Raw genomic sequence first — 20682 nt, 5'->3', positions numbered from 1 at the left:
TTTCAGGTGGAGTCTCTGTGGAACAAAACCACAAAATTCGTATGAATATCAGTAAAAGATTAAATGAATACAAACGAGTAAAGAACACCAAGTTAAACAAGTAAAATGAATCAACAAAACAACAGAACCGTAGTTGAGTTAACTTATTAGCTATAATCACTGCTTGAATCTATGAAGTAACATCATCATAACAACAGAGAATGATAAACGAATCTCTGAAGTAAATTAAACATATCTCAACTCTCATAAATCAACAGTAAATCAGTGAAACCACAAAAAACACTAAACAAGTGAAACCCACAACATAAAACCATATACGAACAGTCGTTTCCATCAAGCATCTAACCGTACGTTTTTAGTTATCGTTTTCAGTCAGAGCCATTGTCCAGCCATGTCATAATAATAAACCTTTTAAACATTAAACCATACGTTTTACCCTAAACCCACAACATAAATCAGTATCTCACACTAAACGATTCAACCCTATCTCAACTCTCATAAAACCCATCTCGGAGACAAACGGAGAGAGACGGACCGCGGACGGAGAGAGACGGACGAGACGGACCGCAGACGGAGAGAGACGGACGAGACGGACGGACGGAGAGAGACGAACGGAGACGAGACGGACGGAGAGAGACGGACAGAGAGAGACGGACGGAGAGAGACAGACGGAGAGAGACGAACGGAGACTAGACGGACGGAGATGAGACGGAGATAGATTGGAGACGAGATGGAGAGAAAACCCAAATGAGACGGAGATAGATCTGGTGGCCTCTGACTCGAGTCGCCGTAGGAGAGAGCCAAAAGAGAGAGATCGGGGAAATGATTTTTTTTTCCCCAAATGAAAACCCTAGCAATTTTAAAATATTGGATGGCCCACGACCAAAATGACCAAACGCATAATTACCCACTAAACAAGTAGTTTTCCATTTCTGTCCATTTAAAACCCACACGGAAAACGAGCTTTACCAATTAGAGCCCATATAAATATGGACGTGGGCAACCAATGGAAAGCCCACCCATTTGACAGCTCTATCTTATCCGATAGGGTTACTATAATTATCATCAACTACCGCTCTTTAATCTTATAAGTATTGTACTATCACTTCGCATTAAAATAGTCAAGATTGTAACATCCCAAAACCTAGCCCAAAATTTTCTAAAGAGAGATGAGCCTTTCTACGGCCCACTTGTCTTAAAAACCTAGGTTTCCCTCCTCTTTTCTTATAAATAGGCAGCCTCCCTTTCTCTTTTGTCTCATTCACAAACTGAAGCGAAGCTCAGCAGAAAATCTCCGGAAGCCGGAAACCCTAGCCGTCGAACTCTCCCTCTCTGCGCCGTCTCTCTCTCTCTTCTCTCTCTCCTCACCGGCGCCGTGTAGTGGTGGAGGTGGTTGTTGTGCCGTGTGGTGTGGTGGTGATCAGATCTCGTTTCCCTCTTCCCTCTTGTTCTTAGATCCAGATTCAGATTTAGGCTAAGGTGAGGTGGCTTGAACCCAGTCTTCTCGCATGGTTCCCTATACCTCTTTATGTTGGAATTTGGTCTGATTAGACCCTGTGTGAAAGTTAGGTTGATAGATCATGATGATTGCTAGGTTGCTAGATGAATGGATCATGTTGCATAAGAACACTCATCTTGTTAAATAGGACTTAATGGACTGCCTTGTGTTGCTGTGATGAATGATTAATGAATGATGTTTGTGTGATTGATCTGTTATGTCCCAAGTGATGATTGTGAATGTGAGCTAGGTTGCTAGAAAGAAGTGAATGGTTAAGGTGATAGATGTATGTGAATGGGATATCTTAGGCATCACCCTTGTGTTTGAGATTGTGAAGTGTATTCTATGAGACACCGATAACGGGTGGCGTCTAGAGTTGAGTACGAGTCTAAGTGTAGACGAATGAGTTAATGAGAACGTGAATGAGTTAAGGGGAATGAGAACGTGAATGTGGATGAGAATGTGAACGTGAATGAGAATGAGAATGAGAAGTGAACAGAGTCAATGAACTTGTTTGTAGTCCTGCTTGGAACACTGAGAATGGGTGTGCGTCTAGACTAGGTGCGTCCGAGACTTAGCCTAACATGAGGTACCCGCAGGGCCTACGGGGCTTAGCCTAACACGAAGCACCCGTAGATGAAAAGGTGAGTAAGGACCGTTGATGAACGGTGACCGTGAAAGGACGGGATGGATGTAGGCGCCTTAAGATCGAGTCAATGCCGTGTCGTGGCATAATTATAGCTATTATGACCGGATAGTAGACAGTGCCGGGTGGGCCAACGTGCTATGATTCGGATAGCTATCTAGGAAGCTAGAGGGGGATGGTTTCTTTCAAGGGCGCCCCTTCTAGGTTAGGCCGGAACACGTAGGGACATCCGTAAACGTCCATAGGTTCATATGTCTAGGTTGCGTGGAGTCGAGTCAGTTTGAATTTTGAGTCAGTCGGGTCTGTTGAGTTATGTATGTGGCAATGACTGAGCTCATTGTATTGCTTGATCGCTAGGTTGATAGAAATGTGTGGAATCTTGATCGCTTGAAGATGTTGAATGTTGAATTGTTGCAAATGCATTTGATTGATTGTAGTGACTAGCCAGCCCTGGTCCCCGCATAAAGGAGTATAGAGATCCATGCGGGCAGGATGGTCTAGAGTCACTTCACTGAGTAATCCCAATTGCTCATCCCCTCCATTTCTATTTCCCTGTGCGTAGGACTGTAAGTAGAAGTGCGTGGATATGGGTGGCTGGCTTTTTATTGAAGAAGTGCGTTCGTCGACTCTTGGGACCAATAACGGGACACGTAGGGTTGTCTATTGAGTAGACACGTGTCCATAACTCCCTTTCGATAACCCTGGTCGGACGCCGAGGGATCAGGATGTTACAATTGGTATCAGAGCGGGGGTTAAGATTCTTTAGTACTATCCTAAGGGGTCAGCATTTCCGATGTTTTCAAACAACTCGGTTTTTAAGAAATGTTGAGAAAGTTTTATAGTATTTTCAAGAGATGAAATGATTTCAAAACCACCCACTATATATGCACTTCTATTATGGTTCTTATCGGATCTCTGCTTGCAGGATGTCTTCGTCAACCAGTGATGACCAAGATGACGGCTGCAGGTATCGTGAACACCCATGGTTGAACTCGGTCCACACTCACACTCATCGTACCATAAGAGGAAAGGTGATACCCTGTCGGGGACACCCATTAACAAAGTTTCACCGCCAGACGAATGAGTTTGAATGGCTAGGAGCCCTGATACGGGATGGCCCCTAGTACCAGCCAGATTCGACCAAGCACGAGCCAGAGGTGCTGCCGGTTAAGCGGGGACAGGGTCATCCCAGGAAGGAGAAGCCGGCGCCCGGCATAGAGTGGGTCCCTGAGCCACCTGTATAGGAGCCACCCAAGAAGAAACGGGGGCGTCCGCGCAAGGCCGCTGCCCCCAAGGAAGACGCTTCAAAAAAGAGTTTGGAATCGTGTGGGAGTGATGTCACGGTCCCAAAGTCTTGCTCAGTGGGTGAATACTTGGAGGGGTTCCTGAATACGACTAAGGGGGTGCGCACCCAAGCTCGTATAAGTGTGGTGCCAACTGTTTAAGGCAGGGATCCGCAAGAACATTCGGGGGGAGCCGGAAAGCGCCAAGGATCCCCTGGAGTTCTTGCTGATGAAAAGGATAGTCGGGCAAACAATAACCGCAGGGGAGTGGATCGTGGGGTTGGGCGAAGAGGATCGAAGATGCGCACTTCGTCAGACAGAGGAGAACCCAGAGCCGAGATATGATGACCTAGGACCTACACCTCGCGATGCCGGGATGGTTGGTTTAGGACCGGAGGCCGACCGTGTATTTCCACATCCTTGTGGCTAGTTGAGGCTTTATGATCACTTCGTAGGAGTAGGACGTGAGCTTTTCTATTGGATTTATTCTAACTATTGAGTGGTTGCTTTGGTGTTGTTTCTCCATTTCTAAAGGCATTTTGTGTATGTACATATGCCTTGAGCTTTTCAAATTATTGTACTCCTATTCAATTTCCCTTATTGAAATCATTCGTGTTTTAAAAAGACCCCCAACAAGGTTGTTTCCATCGTGTGTGTCTACCGGGGGTGATGTGTGAGTATGTGAGTTTATATCCATTTCGGCCGTAAACTTCGAGGTCTGTTGTACGGGCATGGATAAGCAAGGTGTTATCGTTAGAGTCCTGACCCCGACTCATAAGTTGAGGCGTGTTAGACAAAAAAAATCTTATAGTGGAAGTGCGGAAAGAACAAAGCTAGGATATAGTGACGGGGGTGTACAACCAGAGCAACCAGTGGGGCTATGATAAGGGGCCCGTTCATCAAGGAAGACATGGTCAGACCGGGGGATCCCAGAGGCAAATATATGCTTGGAGTTGAGGAATTAAACACCAAGCCGGGGCTGATGGACTCTACTAGTAGGATCCGCGGGTGAGGTGTAATCTTAACTATCGGTACTGGGGGAAGATTAGAGAAAAGATTGAAGGTATTCATCTTAGGTGACCATGAAGGAGCAATTATGGTTTACGGATTTGCGACACGAGAGGAGTGGTAGCCTACACTCTTTTTAACACTGGCGTGACACCGTTGGTAGTATTCTAAGGGGTAACTTTGGTCAGGACTACCTGGGTTGGGACCGAGAGAGTACGGAGGATAATGACCATGGGAGTGAATGTGGTGGTTTTAATAACTCTTATCGGTATGAACTTGCATGGAGGCCTGATGGAATTGAAGTTTTGAATGATATGAAGTGACAACATTTTGGATGCGTACTTAGAGGTCTACCAGTGTTTGGAAATGTTGCCGCGTATTAGTGATAGCATCGGGGTTTAGCGAAGAACTATACGGAAGTCAGAGATTAATGAATTTGAGGAGAGTAGACCTTAATGGAATAAGGATTAGGATCTGGATATAATCTAGCTCGATGTTGAAGGCTGAAGAGTTAGTTGGAAATGAGAATCATTTGCATTGGAAGTGGAGACTCTAAATATGGGATACCATTCTGGCAGTAGTCGAGTAGGCCGACGCTTTTGAACGTTTTTAAGGACCCACTAAACTAAGATAGTGCAATCACCAGAGAGCGGAAATACATAACATTGTCTAGTAAAAAGAACCGCATCGGTTAATTAGCACCATATAGTTCGTTGAGTTGTGGGAACCTACTGCAAGTAGCTTTGGAGTCCACCAAGAGCGATTTGACATAACAGTGTCGCCAAATTCTGATATCAAAAGAAAGATATTCAGAAGACAACATTACGAACTGGTAATGGACATTACCAGTTATAGAATTGTGTCACTGGAGCAACTGATGCACAACATGTTCCTGTGAAGTAGATGTACGATACTCAAGATTATTATAATAAGCATGCGGTAGTGATGATCTAAGACGCAATATTCTATTCCACAGGAAGAGCGTGATGGTACTTGGGAGTAGCTTACTAAGTTTCGTGAGATGAAGTGTTCTCTAAGTTAATCAACGGAGATGTGGGTGGGTACCACACAATGGTGAAGGATGAGATCATGGGACAAGCTTATGGGTTGCAATAGTCATTATAGTGGGCATCAAACAGATTTATCAGGACCCGAAGATGATCTGCAATGGGTAAAGATAAAGATGGTTTTAATGGAGTTTCGCAGTTGAGCCTTGCTAGCTGAGGACGATGAGGGGTGAGTCCGTATATGATTGATGCAAGAGTTGAATCTGTATCAGAATGGAAATGGAAAATGATAACGATAGATTTTGTTGTTGGGACGCCAAGGATATGGCAATTAACCTATGTGGGGAACATGTGTGTTGAGCTTAGAGAGGAAGGTTGTTAATGGAGCTGATAATGGTTGAATTCATGCAAGACATTAACTACGACACAAGAGAATGGATATCTCATATGACCATGTTGGACGACCCAGCGGACGGGATAATTATGGGAGGACAAGGGGCCCCCATTCTGTGGTCAAGGGTCTAAGCTTCTTGGGGCTGGCGGACCAACAAGATGATGACCTGAATGGGATAGACTGTCGAAAGGAGCCTTCCGAAACTACGAAACAGAGAAGGGAACCAATTCCGAGTGCAGGGGTTAATTAAGGATTGCCTCAGGGCAAAGGTTGATGCTGATAAGGATGATAGATGATCCTCTTGGGGAAAGAGACTGAGGTTAATAAAGAAATGGGAGGGCTCTCTTGGGCCGATGTCTATAATCTCCTTAACAAGCCCATGGTGGGTGACTACAACAGTTATAGGTCTCACAATAGGAATGGGACATATTGATGTACTGGTACGAGGCTGGAAGGAGAGATCACATGGGACCTTTGTATGCTTGATCGAAAGTGGGGGAGATCTGGAATTCGAGCTGAAAAGGATCCATGAAACTACTGAGCAAGTGGAACGGCTCGAGGAGGTTGATTGAACTATAAGTTAAGGATGCTTCGGTTGTAAAAGAGGAGGACATTGTGGTCGTGGCATGCCGTCTGGAGGGGCCGCAACGAACGTTGGATTTCACAATGTGTCCATGTGTCAGTTGAGCGAATTATGGTTAAAGGGTATGAGTGATTGTTCATAAGTCATCAGTAGTGGTGTGTCTTAATGTATCATTGGTCAGAATGCATGTTGAATTTGTGAACTACAGAGGAGCGGTAGTTAGAGGAAAAAAATACATGGATGGTATGGGAAAGGGACGAGATCTAAGAGAACGTTAGATCTCTGTGAGGATTAGGGAACCGAGTTCGTTGCAAGAACCATTAGATTGTGAATGCAAGAGGTTACATGTTGGGGTTTGGGATGTTCATGTTTGAAGTTTCAACGCGCACGGAATTCGGGGACGAATTCCAATAAATGGGGGAGAATTGTAACGTCCCAAAACCTAGCCCAAAATTTTCTAAAGAGAGATGAGCCTCTCTACGGCCCACTTGTCTTAAAACATAGATTTTCCTCCTCTTTTCTTATAAATAGGCAGCCTCCCCTTCTCTCTTGTCTCATTCACAAACTGAAGCGGAGCTCTGCAGAAAATCCTCGGAGGCCAGAAATCCTAGCCGTCGAACTCTCCCTCTCTGAGCCGTCGAACTCTCTCTTCTCTCTCTCCTCGCCAGCGCCGTGTAGTGGTGGAGGTGGTGGTTGTGGCGTGTGGTGTGGTGGTGATCAGATCTCGTTTCCCTCTTCCCTCTTGTTCTCAGATCCAGATTCAGATCTAGGCTAAGGTGAGGTGGCTTGAACCCAGTCTTCTCGCATGGTTCCCTATACCTCTTTATGTTGGAATTAGGTCTGATTAGACCCTGTGTGAAAGTTAGGTTGATAGATCATGATGATTGCTAGGGTATTAGATGAATGGATCATGTTGCATAAGAACGCTCATCTTGTTAAATAAGACTTAATGGACTGCCTTGCGTTGCTGTGATGAATGATTAATGAATGATGTTTGTGTGATTGATCTGTGATGTCCCAAGTGATGATTGCGAATGTGAGCTAGGTTGCTAGAAAGAAGTGAATGGTTAAGGTGATAGATGTATGTGAATGGGATGTCTTAGGCATCACCCTTGTGTTTGAGATTGTGAAGTGTATTGTATGAGTCACCGATAACGGGTGGCGTCTAGAGTTGAGTACGAGTCTAAGTGTAGACGAATGAGTTAATGAGTTAATACGAATGAGAACGTGAATGAGTTAAGGGGAATGAGAACGTGAATGTGGATGAGAATGTGAACATGAATGAGAATGAGAAGTGAACGGAGTCAATGAACTTGTTTGTAGTCCTGCTTGGAACACTGAGAACGGGTGTGCGTCTACACTAGGTGCCTGAGGGACTTAGCCTAACATGAGGTACCCGCAGGGCCTACGGGCCCTAGCTTAACACGAGGCACCCGTAGATGAAAAGGTGAGTAAGGACCGTTGATGAACAGTGACCGTGAAAGGACGGGATGGATGTAGGCGCCTTAAGATCGAGTCAATGCCGTGTCGTGGCATAATTATAGCTATTATGACCGGATAGTAGACAGTGCCGGGTGGGCCAACGTGCTACGATTCAGATAGCTATCTAGGAAGCTAGAGGGGGGATGGTTTCCTTCAAGGGCGCCCCTTCTAGGTTAGGCCGGAACACGTATGGACATCCGTAAACGGCCCTAGGTTCATATGTCTAGGTTGCGTGGAGTCGAGTCAGTTTGATTGTTGAGTCGGTCGGGTCTGTTGAGTTATGTATGTGGCAATGACTGAGCTCATTGTATTGCTTGATCGCTAGGTTGATAGAAATGTGTGGAATCTAGATTGCTTGAAGATGTGTGGAATCTTGATCAGCTTTTGTCTCTTTTTTTTTATCTAAGATCTCACAGGCGTACAATTTGTAGGCCACCGAGAGTACTCTCATTATAATATTCTGTAATTTCATAAGAACTTTCAGGCCACAAATGTTCTCTTACCATGGCTTCATGACTCTTAAAACTCACTACGATGAGCTGTATGTCCTACTAAGCTTGTTTGTTTTGTTGCTTGTTTTGTTGTACTCTTGTTGTGCATGGTATGTGTATATTGCTAGGAGGTCATTCATATATATATGTGTGATGTTAGTCTGATCCACGTGTACACACAATTAGCGCTATCCACATGTACATTAGTTTAAGTGTACATGGTTTACAGAATATCTACATGTACATCTTACTACAAAAATGTCACGGGGGACGTAGAAATTTACAAATCCATTGCTCGCTTTAACAAATTTTTAATATAAATATGGTCAAAAAGTATTCACATGTACGCAAATGCATGTGAGGTTTCCTCTGTTTCAACGGTTAAACTCTGAAAACAATCTATTTTATACGTTTCGTCTACATGGATAAGTGGTATCGATGTGGATTTGTGCATCTATTATTGATTGGATAAATGAATAGTGTACATAGGTCTTCATATCCACGTGTACAGTATTATCATGTACATTGTAGATTTGTATAAATGAGTAGTGTACATAGGTCTCATCATCCACATGTACACTATTCGAACTTACATTGGAGATTATATAAATGAAAAGCAGTTTGTACATCTCCAGTTTCATGACCAAGTTTCAAATAAAAACCAAATACAATAGCACGATGTTTTCCCCACCTGCTTCGTAACTCCTCCCATTCAGATCTTAGGTGGGCTATGAATAACAATAATACACATCTTAGGTCGGAGCCCGCTGCTGCTGCTCATGAAAGGCTGTGGTGGAGGTGAATGAGGTTGCTATGGTGGAGATGGAGGCTTAGAAGGTGGTAGTGACGTCACAACATGATCTGATGGCAGTGTTGCGTTTTTTTTTCCGCCATTGTTGTTCACCATACGGACCTCTAGCAAGCTTATACCAATCAAGTCACACAGATCACCTACACGCAACAAATTCTTCAATAAACATTAGCACCATATGAGAAGGGAAACAAAAATGTAAGCACTTACTTACACTAGCTTTTCCATGGAGATCGGCTTTACTAGCTTCTTTACGTTTAGCTAACATTTTTCACCAACTCTGATATGTGTAACAATATCCATAACAAACAGATGAAACTCATAAACTACAGGGTCAACTTCAAAAAAATTAAAAGATACATATTTTTCTTTAATTCATAGCAAAATGAAAAAACATAACAGAGATTTAATAAAACAGGGGAAGTGGCACTAACGGTTTTTTCTCGCAAATCAAGAGTATCCTTAGACGTTCGGATGGAATTAACGACGCGGAAGAAGAAATTCAGAGCCGTGCTGATTTTGTTATCTCGACAGCTGCATCCTGAGATGGATCCCAACGAGACAGACGTCTCTGCTTTCTCCCACGATTGGCAAACGGAAATTGAGAGCCAGCTTCGAGATCTTGGAAACACATCCTCTTCTCTTTTGCATCTCTTATCTCTTGGGGGAACAAAAACGACGAAGATCTGTGATATTTTGGTATTGTTAAAGTCTCTCAAATTTATTGTTATTTAAAATTATTTTTTTTTAAAAAGAGTTCGTGTTCATAAAAAATTAAAAATTGAACAAATTATTTATCTTATAGTGGTGAAGGGCAGCCGTGGAAATTCACTTTTGATTTTGTTAATGGAAGGGAGAGGAAAGGGTCTCTGTAGTCACAACTGTCCTATTGTTATTGTGTTATTATTAACTAGAAAACTGACTTTAATATTGTGTAATATTTTCTACTCTAAATTCTTTCTTAGTACTTTATTAATTTCGACGTGGTGTTACCGTACTATACATTATCTTAGTGCAATTGATATTTTTAACGACTAAATTTAAGGTAAACAGCAACAACAACAACAACAAAAAAAAAAATAATAAAAAATAAAAAATAAAAACAACAACAATTATATTTATGGTTCAAGACATATGGGACCCGATGCATGAAATTTTTTGAAATTTAACCAATGCATGAACCTCTTTCCTTTTCCTTTTCCTTTTGGACTTTGGTACATATGTGAAGAGTGAAGACCAACTAGCTAGAATATAACTCAGCATATACTCTAGCTAGCATACCAAGTAATTTACATACCCATCGTTATACGATTTTTTTTGCTTGTTTGCGTGCATACAAAGCAATTAAAGCTATGTTTATGTTTGGTTGATGATTATACACAAAATATATTAAAAGCCTAACAATTCAATAAAACAAACTCTATTTTATTTTACTAACAAAATATCTCGAAAGTTTTGAAACGACCTTACCTCATCATAACAAATAATTTTCTAAATATTGGTTTTGTTTTATTGGGGTTAGGTCTCAAAAAGTCATACAGAAACAACAACCACAACAACAGTTGATTAAGCTTTTTGTTGTTAATTTTGCCTATATTAATAAAGATAAAGAAAAAGAAGCTATTAGTATGGCTTGAAAAGATTAAAATGTGTGAAGGAGAAGAAGCTAAAATAAAGAGTTTAGGCACACAATAATAAATGGTTTAATATGTCGGTGGGGTTCACTGATTATTGGGGAAATATTAAATTAAATGCTTTTTTAATTTTCTTGCATACCGAAGCATCTTTCTTCTCCCTTATATTTGGTTTGTTTTCTTCTACACATCCATTCATTTCACAGATTCCCTCCAAGAAAAGCAGACAGAGAGAAGGAGAGAGTAAGATTATAATCGGAAGAGGATATGGAAGGAGGCACGGAGATGTACGGTGGACTTGAGACGATGCAGTACGTAAGGAGGCATCATCAACATAACTGCAGAGAAGACCAGTGTACTTCTGCTCTTGTCAAACACATCAAAGTTCCTGTCCATCTCGTACGTTTTTCACTAAATAGTTTCTGATTTCTTGAACTTCCTCTGATCTCCGATGTCTGTCTCTATATATATATTTAATTAGTTTTAGTTTTGATTAGGTTTTGGCCTCTGCTTTAGTTCTTTCTCAAGCTGGTGATTGAATTAAATAAAAGGTAATTTGAACTATGTATATATAGGTTTGGTCAGTGGTGAGGAGATTTGATGAGCCCCAGAAATACAAACCATTTGTGAGCAGATGCACAGTGATCGGCGATCCTGAAATAGGCAGCCTCAGAGAAGTTGATGTCAAATCTGGCCTTCCTGCAACTACAAGCACTGAGAGACTGGAGCTTCTCGACGACAATGAACATATACTCGGTATCAAAATCATCGGTGGTGACCATAGACTTAAGGTAAATGAAAAATTCAGTTCTCATAACATATACAAATTATGTTTAGAGGAGGAGAATGAGGAATCTGAAATATGTTTTATGTTTCTTTCGGCAGAATTACTCTTCGATTGTGACGGTTCATCCAGAGATAATAGAAGGAAGACCAGGAACAATGGTGATTGAATCGTTTGTAGTTGATGTTCCTCAAGGAAACACAAAGGATGAGACTTGCCACTTTGTCGAAGCACTCATCAGATGTAATCTGAAATCCTTGGCACATGTTTCAGAAAGACTGGCTTCTCAGGACATCATGAATCTATCAATATAATCAAGATGGAGGAGAGGAGGAGGCCACTAAAGGTGAAAGTAGTGTGTTATTATTCATCAGGAATTTATGTTTTGGTTTGGTTTTATGCAGACACTCTCCAAGATTTCATATATATGCGTGTGTTTGTGTGTGTGTGATAATGATCAGTTTCTTATAAGATGAAGAAGATCTATATATATCTCCAATGGTGAATAAGTTTTGATATAAAATGTTATATGACCGTTGCTGTGTTTGTAAAAAGAAAAAGAAAAGACCAATGTAAATGCAAACCCATGTTTATATGTAATATACAGTTTACAGTATTGAAAAAAGCAAAACATGTTCAGATTATTCTCTGTTGAATCGAAAACCTAATTTGAAATTGACTAGGATGCTCAGAAAATGTAAGAAATCTATTGAAGATATCTGAAAACTTTGGTTAAATCTGCTTTACTATATAACTATTGAATTACTTGAGCCGAAACACACCAAGTATCTTGCTTTGGATTCATTCATGTTAATTAGGTGCAAGATGGGCGTTCCTCATCTGCTTCGTAGATTGTTTCTCTCCAGTCAAGGAAGGAAATAAGCAAGCAATATTGTTTCACAGGAGGAGCCACGGGTTTCTGACAGAGGAGTTGTTGATCCTGTAGGATTCTGCTGGATGGTTTGCAAAAACATTAAGCTAGCCTCTAATACTAAATGTTGGGGTTGAGAACTTACAGCCCTTGGAGACTCTACCTTTGTAGACCAACAGTTTGCTGACAGTATTCCTTTCCTAGAAGACAAATCTGATTTTTGAGCAACTACTAACATTATTCCTTTCCTAGAAGACAAATCTGATTTTTGAGCAACTGTTGTTTCTGGTTTGGGAAGCTTTTTCACCCACACCAAGCTCAATAAACATTCCAGTCGCTTTTTACGTTGTGATAAGACCCGGCCCTATTGATCCACAATCTCAGTTTGGGCTTGTGTTGTAAGTTGAGGACTGGTTTTTGCATCATCAGCAGGTGACCAATCTTTATTCCCGGTTTGGTGTCCAGCAAAAGTCGACAACAAGTTGTGTTCTTTATTCACTATTTCAGAAGAGGAGCAAAGATCGAGTGGCATTGATGCAAGATTCGCTTCTCTCATCTGCCTCCTAGTTGGTTTTCCTCCGGATTATGGAGGAAACACAAACGCATAATTAGCAGAGTCATCGGCTTGTGGTGTAGTAGTACATGATCCCCAGTTTCTCATCTTTCTTTTCTTTGGGATTGTACAACAATATTCAACAAACCTGACCAAGAAATTAGAAAAAAAGCAAGAGAAATGATCAAGATGAATATAGAAGTAACGATATACCCAGTTGCGCCATGAACATGCGAAAATTACTTAAGAATATTGTAACGTCAACCCAGTATTATAATCATCATTATCATCACAACAATCACATACCTTAAAGTCACCGATTATTCTTCTTCTTATTCTTTTTGATATCACCAAGAACTCAACAAAGACCGAACTGAGTTTTAAACGATACAATTTGCCAATTTGCTATTTATAATAACTAGGAAATGAATCCGCGTATTCGCGAGGACATATAAGTTCTTTAATAAACATTTTTTGATAATATTAATAAAATGTATGTTCCTGATAATTATATTTATTTTTACTTATTCAAATTTTTTTATTTCATTGATCTCACACATTTTTTTATATTTTTTTTATCATGCACAAACTTTGTGAGATATATTATAGATGTACACGAAAATAGAATATCTAATAGACTAAAAAAATTAAGGTAAAGAATATTTTACTGGAATATTATATACAGAAATAAAGTCTTGAGACTTTGGAAACATGGAAGCCCTTTCTTAATAGGTTGCATGGTTAAAAAATATTGCAGCTATCATCGATCCAGAGAGACAAACATATAAGGATCGGATTGTTTCAGAGGGAAATGCTTAGTTAGTGTTTTGTCATGGCTTTTAGATGTGATTTTATTTTATTTTAGATTTTGTTATATTATGTTCTGAGATGGGTGTAAAAGGATTGATTACTTGACAGTCTACATCATATATGAATTTTGATTGTGTGACTAAAGCAGCTTTATTAGTTATTTGGGTAGATCAACATTATTCTTGGATCAAGTTCATCAGAGAACAAACAAAGTTAAATACTACATATACTGTGGGTCGTGTCTTGTTCCACTTCTGGTAAGTGGGATTTCCATTTTAATGAAACTTCAGTGAGTGCCTTCGTAGAGAGCCCATCCTCTCTCAAGACTCTAACAGCTCTTTCTTTTAACTCTTTCATTTGATTTCTTATCTCATTTCCTTCTTCTCCTTCCATCAACCTCATGATCACTCTCACCACTTCTTCCTTTGGTGGTACAATCATATATTCATTGTTTCTCGCTACCCTTACATCTATTAGATGACAAGAATATTCCATTGTATATTTTGTAAATGTCGTTAGACAGTTCCTGATATCTCTCTGTAAATCTGAACTGATTGTAACGACTACGGCTTTATATTGCCGATCAATGAGAATGATCCCGGCAGGGAATTATCCTATCTTTCTTGGTATCAGAGCGACAAAGCTCGTAGACCAAAATCCTTTCCTCTTTTTTCTCAAATCTCTTCTCTATCTCATCATCTCTTTCTTTCTATTCTTCAAATTTCTTTCATGGCTGCTATGAATATCGAGGGTGATTTTGGGGTGACTAACATCAAGTCTCACATACCCCTGATCCTTGATCTTGATGATCACAACTACGACGCGTGGCGCGAGTTGTTTTCTACCCACTGTCTCACATTTGATGTTGCAGGCCATATTGATGGCACCTCTGTTCCCGATGGCGACAATGACGTTCAATGGAACAAACGTGATGGGTTGGTGAAACTATGGATCTATGGTACCTTAGCACCAGCGTTGTTCAAGAGCTCGTTTGAAACTGGAGGAACGGCTCGTGACATATGAGTTCGCATCGAGAACAAGTTCCGCAACAATAAGGAGGCGCGGGCAATTCAACTGGATAATGAGCTACGCACCACAGAGATAGGTGATCTCTCCATTGAGGCTTATTCACAGAAGCTGAAGTCTCTTTCGGACCGTCTTGCAAATGTTGAGGCTCCGATCACTGATCGCACTCAGGTTACGTATCTCCTCAATGGATTAAACGCAAAATTTGATAACATTATCAATGTTATTCAGCATAGGCAGCCTTTCCCATCGTTCTCTACCGCAAAATCTATGCTACAAATGGAGGAAACCAGACTGAAGCGATTCAACAAACAAGTGGCTGAGCACTCAGATCATTCCTCTTCCTCAACGGCCCTGATTGTTGACATCAATCAACGGACATCAACACGTACTCCACAAAACCGTTCCTACAATAACAACAACAATCGTGGTAACAGACGTAACGGAGGAAACAAGTCTCGAGGACACAACAACCAGCGATTCAACAACAACATGTCTCAGCCTCAGTTCTGGAACTCACCGCTTCCTCAATGGCAATACCAGATGCCGCCATGGAACCCTTACATGCCACAGTACCAACCAAATCGTGGACTTCTCGGGCCACGACCATCCTCAACTCCACATTCAAATGCGGCATCAACCGAGTTTCAGCCAACGGTTGACTTTGCTCAAGCGTTTAACACTATGACGCTAGGAGATCCTGGTGCAGCGGAATGGTACATGGATAGCGGCGCCACCAGCCATCTGGCTTCTACGTCAGGTATCCTAACTTCTGGTCTCAAATCAAATATCTATAAGTCAGTTATGGATGGTAATGGTTCTTCTATCCCTGTTGTTTCTTCTGGCTCTTCTTTGCTTCCATCTAACTCACCTTCTCTCTCTTTATCTCAAGTACTTGTTGCACCTAACATTATCAAAAATCTTATTTCGGTAAGAAAGTTTACTAAAGATAATTGGTGCCCAGTAGAATTTGACTCTTTTGGTTTTTCTGTGAAGGATCTTCAGTCCAAGAAAATTCTTCTCCGCAGTGACAGCTCGGGTGATCTTTTTGCCACTCCTGCTTACACTACTCAGTCTCTTCCTCCAACTGCTCTCACTGCTTCTTCTCAAAATCTTTGGCATAAAAGGCTTGCTCATTCTAATAATGCTTCTTTGCAATCTGTGCTTTCTTCAAATTTCATAAAATGTAATAATGACAGTCTTGATTCTTCTTGTCAGGTTTGTCAGTTGGGCAAACAAATAAAGCAACCATTTTATTCTTCTGTTACAAACGTTTCCAGACCTTTTGAGATTATACATTCTGACGTTTGGACATCTCCTCTTCAGAGTATAAGTGGTATCAGATATTATGTCTTATTTTTGGATCACTATACTCATTTTCTTTGGGTTTACCCATTACGTCGAAAGAATGAGGTTTTCTCAAAATTCCTTCATTTTCTTTCTTACGTAGAAACACAATTTCACTCAAAATTCAGTCTTTTCAATGTGATAATGGGGGGAATTTAAAAACAAAAACTTTCTCAATATTTTCGATACTAAGGGCATACAAGTTCGTTTCTCTTGTCCCCATACATCTCAACAAAATGGTAAATCCGAAAGGATGATCAGAACTATCAACAACACCATACGGTGTCTTTTGTTTCAGGCTAAACTCTCAGGATCCTACTGGGTGGAGGCTCTTCATGTTGCAGTGCACACGCTCAACATTCTCCCTTCTTCCTCCATCAAGAATGAGATTCCTTACACAAAGCTCTTCAACAAAAAGCCCTCTTATGATCATCTCAAAGTGTTTGGATGCCTATGCTTCCCCAACATAAATCACTCCAACCTTCACAAATTGTCACAAAGATCTACACCATGTCTATTCCTCGGTTATCCTTCTCTACATCGTGGCTACAGATGCCTCGATCTCAAAACCAGGAAAATCATAATTTCTAGACATGTTGTATTCGATGAGACTGTATTTCCTTCTGCAGTTTCAGCTTCTGCGGCGCCTTCTTATCAATTCCTTGGCGTTGATGATGATACATCTCCTCTTTTTAAAGTCATTCTTCAATCTGCTTCTCATTCAAATGCTCAGACTCCACCTGCTCTGCCTCCTCCAGCGCCAGCTGTTGTGCAGAATGCATCACAGAACGTGGGACATTCAATGCAAACAAGGAGCAAAACAGGTATTCACAAGCCTAAAACACAAATTTCTATTCTCACATCTGTATCACCTCTTCCAAAAAGCCATAAAGATGCCCTCAAAGATCCGAACTGGACTCCGGCTATGACTGATGAATATGATGCTTTTGTGAGACTAGAACATGGGATCTTGTTCCTAAACCTGTTGACACTAACATTGTCAATTGTATGTGGCTCTATAAGCACAAATTGGATGAAAAAGGACAGCCACGTCGAGACAAGGCACGCTAGTAGCGAATGGGAAATCGTAGATGGAAGGTGTGGATTACAACGAAACGTTTAGTCCAGTTGTAAAACCAGCGACCATCAGAACAGTTCTTGAAGTAAGCCTGGCTCGACAGTGGCCTATCCATCAACTAGACGTCAAGAATGCATTCCTCCATGGTGACCTCGATGAGACGATTTATATGCAGCAACCCCCCGGTTTTGTAGACAAAAAATATCCACACCATGTTTTTCTTCTTCGCAAAGCAATCTACGGCTTGAAACAAGCTCCACGAGCTTGGAACTCTCGGTTTGCCAGTTACGTAAATAACATGGGTTTTATCTCGAGTAAGAGTGACACATCGCTTTTTATTTACAGTAAGGGAGCTCAGCAGGCCTATCTTCTTCTATATGTCGATGACATAATACTCACGGCCTCTGATACTCAGTTCCTCAACTCGATCATCAACAAACTGAAGACCGAATTCCCTATGTCAGATTCTGGTAAACTGATTTTTTTCCTCGGAGTCAAAGCTGACTTCATCAACGGTGGCATCTTTCTAAGTCAGCAGGCATACGCGGCAGACATCATCAAAAGAGCGGGTATGTTTGACTGTAAACCAGTCTCAACGCCCGTTGATCTTAACTCTAAGCTCTCAGCAACAGATGGTGATCCAGTATCCGATCCAAAACATTATCGTCAACTAGCGGGGGCCTTACAATATCTGACATTCACACGTCCAGATATATCATATGCAGTCAACCAGATTTGCCTCTTTATGCATGATCCACGTCAGCCAGATCTACAAGCTCTAAAGCGAATAATTCGCTACATACAGGGAACGAAAGATCATGGACAGCAACTCATCAAGGGTCAGATTAGTCAACTGGTCGCATATACTGATGCTGACTGGGCGGGGTGTCCTGACACTAGACGTTCCACTTCAGGTTACTGTGTGTTCTTGGGCTCCAACTTGGTGTCTTGGTCTTCAAAGAGACAACCAACAGTGTCACGCAGCAGCGCTGAAGCTGAGTACAAAGGGTGGCGAACTCTGTAGCTGAGCTCTGCTGGATTCGCAATCTCCTGTTAGAACTAGGATGTCCTCTAACCAAAGCCTCTATTGTTTACTGTGACAACATCAGCACTGTCTATCTGATGCAAAATCCGGTTAAGCATCAACGTACGAAGCATGTAGAACTGGACTTACATTTTGTACGAGAAAAAGTGGCTCTTGGTCAAGTGAAGGTGTTTCATGTCCCTTCTGCTCTCCAGTTTGCAGATGTCTTTACTAAAGGACTTCCCAGATCACTGTTCGAAGATTTCAGGTCCAGTTTAACCATTCGGCCACCACCGACGATCAAACTGACGAAGGGTATTAGATGACAAGAATATTCCATTGTATATTTTGTAAATGTCGTTAGACAGTTCCTGATATCTCTCTGTAAATCTAAACTGATTGTAACGACTACGGGTTTATATTGCCGATCAATGAGAATGATCCTGGCAGGGAATTATCCTATCTTTCAACATCCTCCACAAGTAGAGATGCGTTCGTCTTTTGCTCTGCGTATAAAGGCCACGCTATTAGCGGTACACCATTCACGATGCTTTCAAGAGTTGAACCTGTGGAGCCCATGAAGGAACCACTAAGCCTTTTCCCTTTGTTGGGTCCAAGAATCCTGGTGGCAATGGATCGGTTTGACTGTGTGAGTTGAAAAATGAAGAATTAGCTATTCGGCTCGGACTTCGTATGACCCAAATAAACTGTTTCCCACTCTCCGCTAAACCCAAAGCAAGCTCATTGAGCTGGCTCACACGTGAGAGTTCCACCGCTTCCAAATGAAACATATAGAACCGAGCCGAGTGGTTGGTTGTCCAGCCAGTTTAAACATTCGCACTCATCCTTCCCGTTGGCATAAGAGGAACCCGTGTTGACCAATGGTCCAACAGGTGGTTTATCAGGAGCCGGTTCTTGTAAAGCCTTTATAGCATTTGGCTTCAAGTCGACGAAGGAATTAAGCAGGATCCCCTCAGCTTCTCTGAACCTCTTGGCGTTGTGGAGAAGCCATTTGTACGTGTCATCGCTTCGGACCTGACACGGTTCGGAGAGATCCTTACCGGTTATCGGAACACAACCGGGAATCTTAATCGGTTCCGTCAAGTCCCTGAACTCACACGACAACGTTTCGTGCAAGAGAAGCAAAAACGACAAGACATTGGCGTTTGATGGGTAGAAATATGTATGGGCGACACGTTGAACTCATAGGCCACGTCGAACGCATCGGTGCCAAATAGATCGACGACGAGAACCGCCGGGAAAGCTCTCGGAGCGCCGGGTTAGAACGAGTCACGGTGAGTGAGATCCGTGTTTCGATTCCCGCCGTGGAGGGAAGGTCGGAAAGGTCTACGGGATGGACGTACACAGAGGTTATGGAGGAAGGAAGAGAGTTGAGAATGGATCTTTGGGAACTAGACGGTGATGATTCTCCGGGGAAGATGAATGTGACGGTGAAACGGTGGTGGTCCACGAGTCGCTTTGCGAACTCGGCGAGCGGGATGAGGTGACCCACACCAGGACTTGGTATGATTGCGATATGCCATAAATGCTAGCTTCAAGAATCAATGTGATAAAGTCTCTTCTTTATATCGCCTTCCTTATTTGTGCATGTTTTGTATATGGTTAACAACCTATAGCTAGTGCCTTTATATTGCATACTTGTGGTTATAAATCTTTGGTATTATTTTATTTTCTTTATGTCTGAATTTAGGCGGTTGCATTGTGGATGCAGAAGTACTGCGATTCTGTCAATGGTGGCCAGATTCACAAGTATGTTTCACAGCTATCCAAGCCTTAGCTTTTGTCCTTGTTGTTAATAGTTGGCTTAATGATTGAAGGTTATGTCCATAGTATTAATGTATATGCGTTCTATACCGTGCCACCGGTTTACTCAAATCTAGAATAACTAGTTGGTTATCTAGAATCACGTGTTATGTCACGTGGAGGCGAGCAAGTGTGAAACGGTGATATATAAACCGTTTAGCTCGACCTTATCTTTAAGCTAGCAGTTAGAGTTGAGAGAGCTAAGAGATAGAGAGATCGGTGGTACTGAGTTGTAATCCAAGAGCTCAAGAGTAGAGCTGAGTAGTGGATTGTCGATCAAGGATCGACCCCAGGAGATATAGCGGCCTCTTCGAATTGGAGAGGTGCGGTGAACCTGGGTAATCATTTGTGTGTCTTCTTCTTCGTTCATTACGTTCTTAGATACTCAAAGAATCGAGTAGATCTAGGTTAATCGGAGCAAGAATCCTCACAATTTGGTATCAGAGCTCAGGCGAAGCTCCAGAAGAACTTGATTGAAGAACTCTAAGGTTTCAAGATCTGAAACGATGGCTGGATCGAAGGTAGAGA

The 20682-nt window shown here is 41.7% G+C and overlaps 1 protein-coding gene, 1 long non-coding RNA gene and 1 pseudogene across 2 annotated transcripts; 1 reads left to right on the top strand and 2 right to left on the bottom strand.

Moving 5' to 3' along the window:
- Nucleotides 1–8827: 8827 nt before the first annotated feature.
- Nucleotides 8828–10710, bottom strand: LOC106399362. Its single transcript, XR_001279994.3, has 2 exons — nucleotides 9418–10710; nucleotides 8828–9343 (listed from the first exon to the last, which is right to left on the bottom strand). It is a non-coding gene; the product is annotated as an uncharacterized LOC106399362 (long non-coding RNA).
- A 161-nt stretch (nucleotides 10711–10871) lies between these two features.
- LOC106397215 (abscisic acid receptor PYL9-like) lies at nucleotides 10872–12111 on the top strand. Its single transcript, XM_013837799.3, has 3 exons — nucleotides 10872–11236; nucleotides 11413–11628; nucleotides 11723–12111. The coding sequence occupies exons 1-3, from the start codon at nucleotides 11105–11107 to the stop codon at nucleotides 11933–11935; spliced, it is 561 nt and encodes a 186-aa protein (XP_013693253.1). The 5' UTR covers nucleotides 10872–11104; the 3' UTR covers nucleotides 11936–12111.
- Nucleotides 12112–13883: 1772 nt separating this feature from the next.
- LOC106398691 lies at nucleotides 13884–20524 on the bottom strand (annotated as a pseudogene).
- Between the last annotated feature and the right edge of the window lie 158 nt (nucleotides 20525–20682).

This window comes from Brassica napus, chromosome C5, assembly GCF_020379485.1.
Source record: "Brassica napus cultivar Da-Ae chromosome C5, Da-Ae, whole genome shotgun sequence".
NCBI classification, from domain to species: domain Eukaryota; kingdom Viridiplantae; phylum Streptophyta; class Magnoliopsida; order Brassicales; family Brassicaceae; genus Brassica; species Brassica napus.
The sequence above is the reverse complement of the archived record's forward strand: the minus strand, read 5'-3'. Positions and strand labels throughout refer to the sequence as shown.

Coding starts and splice junctions, on each gene's coding strand:
- LOC106397215 (XM_013837799.3), top strand. CDS start 11,105: ATGGAAGGAGGCACGGAGATGTACGGTGGACTTGAGACGATGCAGTAC. Junction 11,237..11,412: donor TCAAAGTTCCTGTCCATCTC/GTACGTTTTTCA, acceptor ATGTATATATAG/GTTTGGTCAGTGGTGAGGAG. Junction 11,629..11,722: donor GTGGTGACCATAGACTTAAG/GTAAATGAAAAA, acceptor TTCTTTCGGCAG/AATTACTCTTCGATTGTGAC.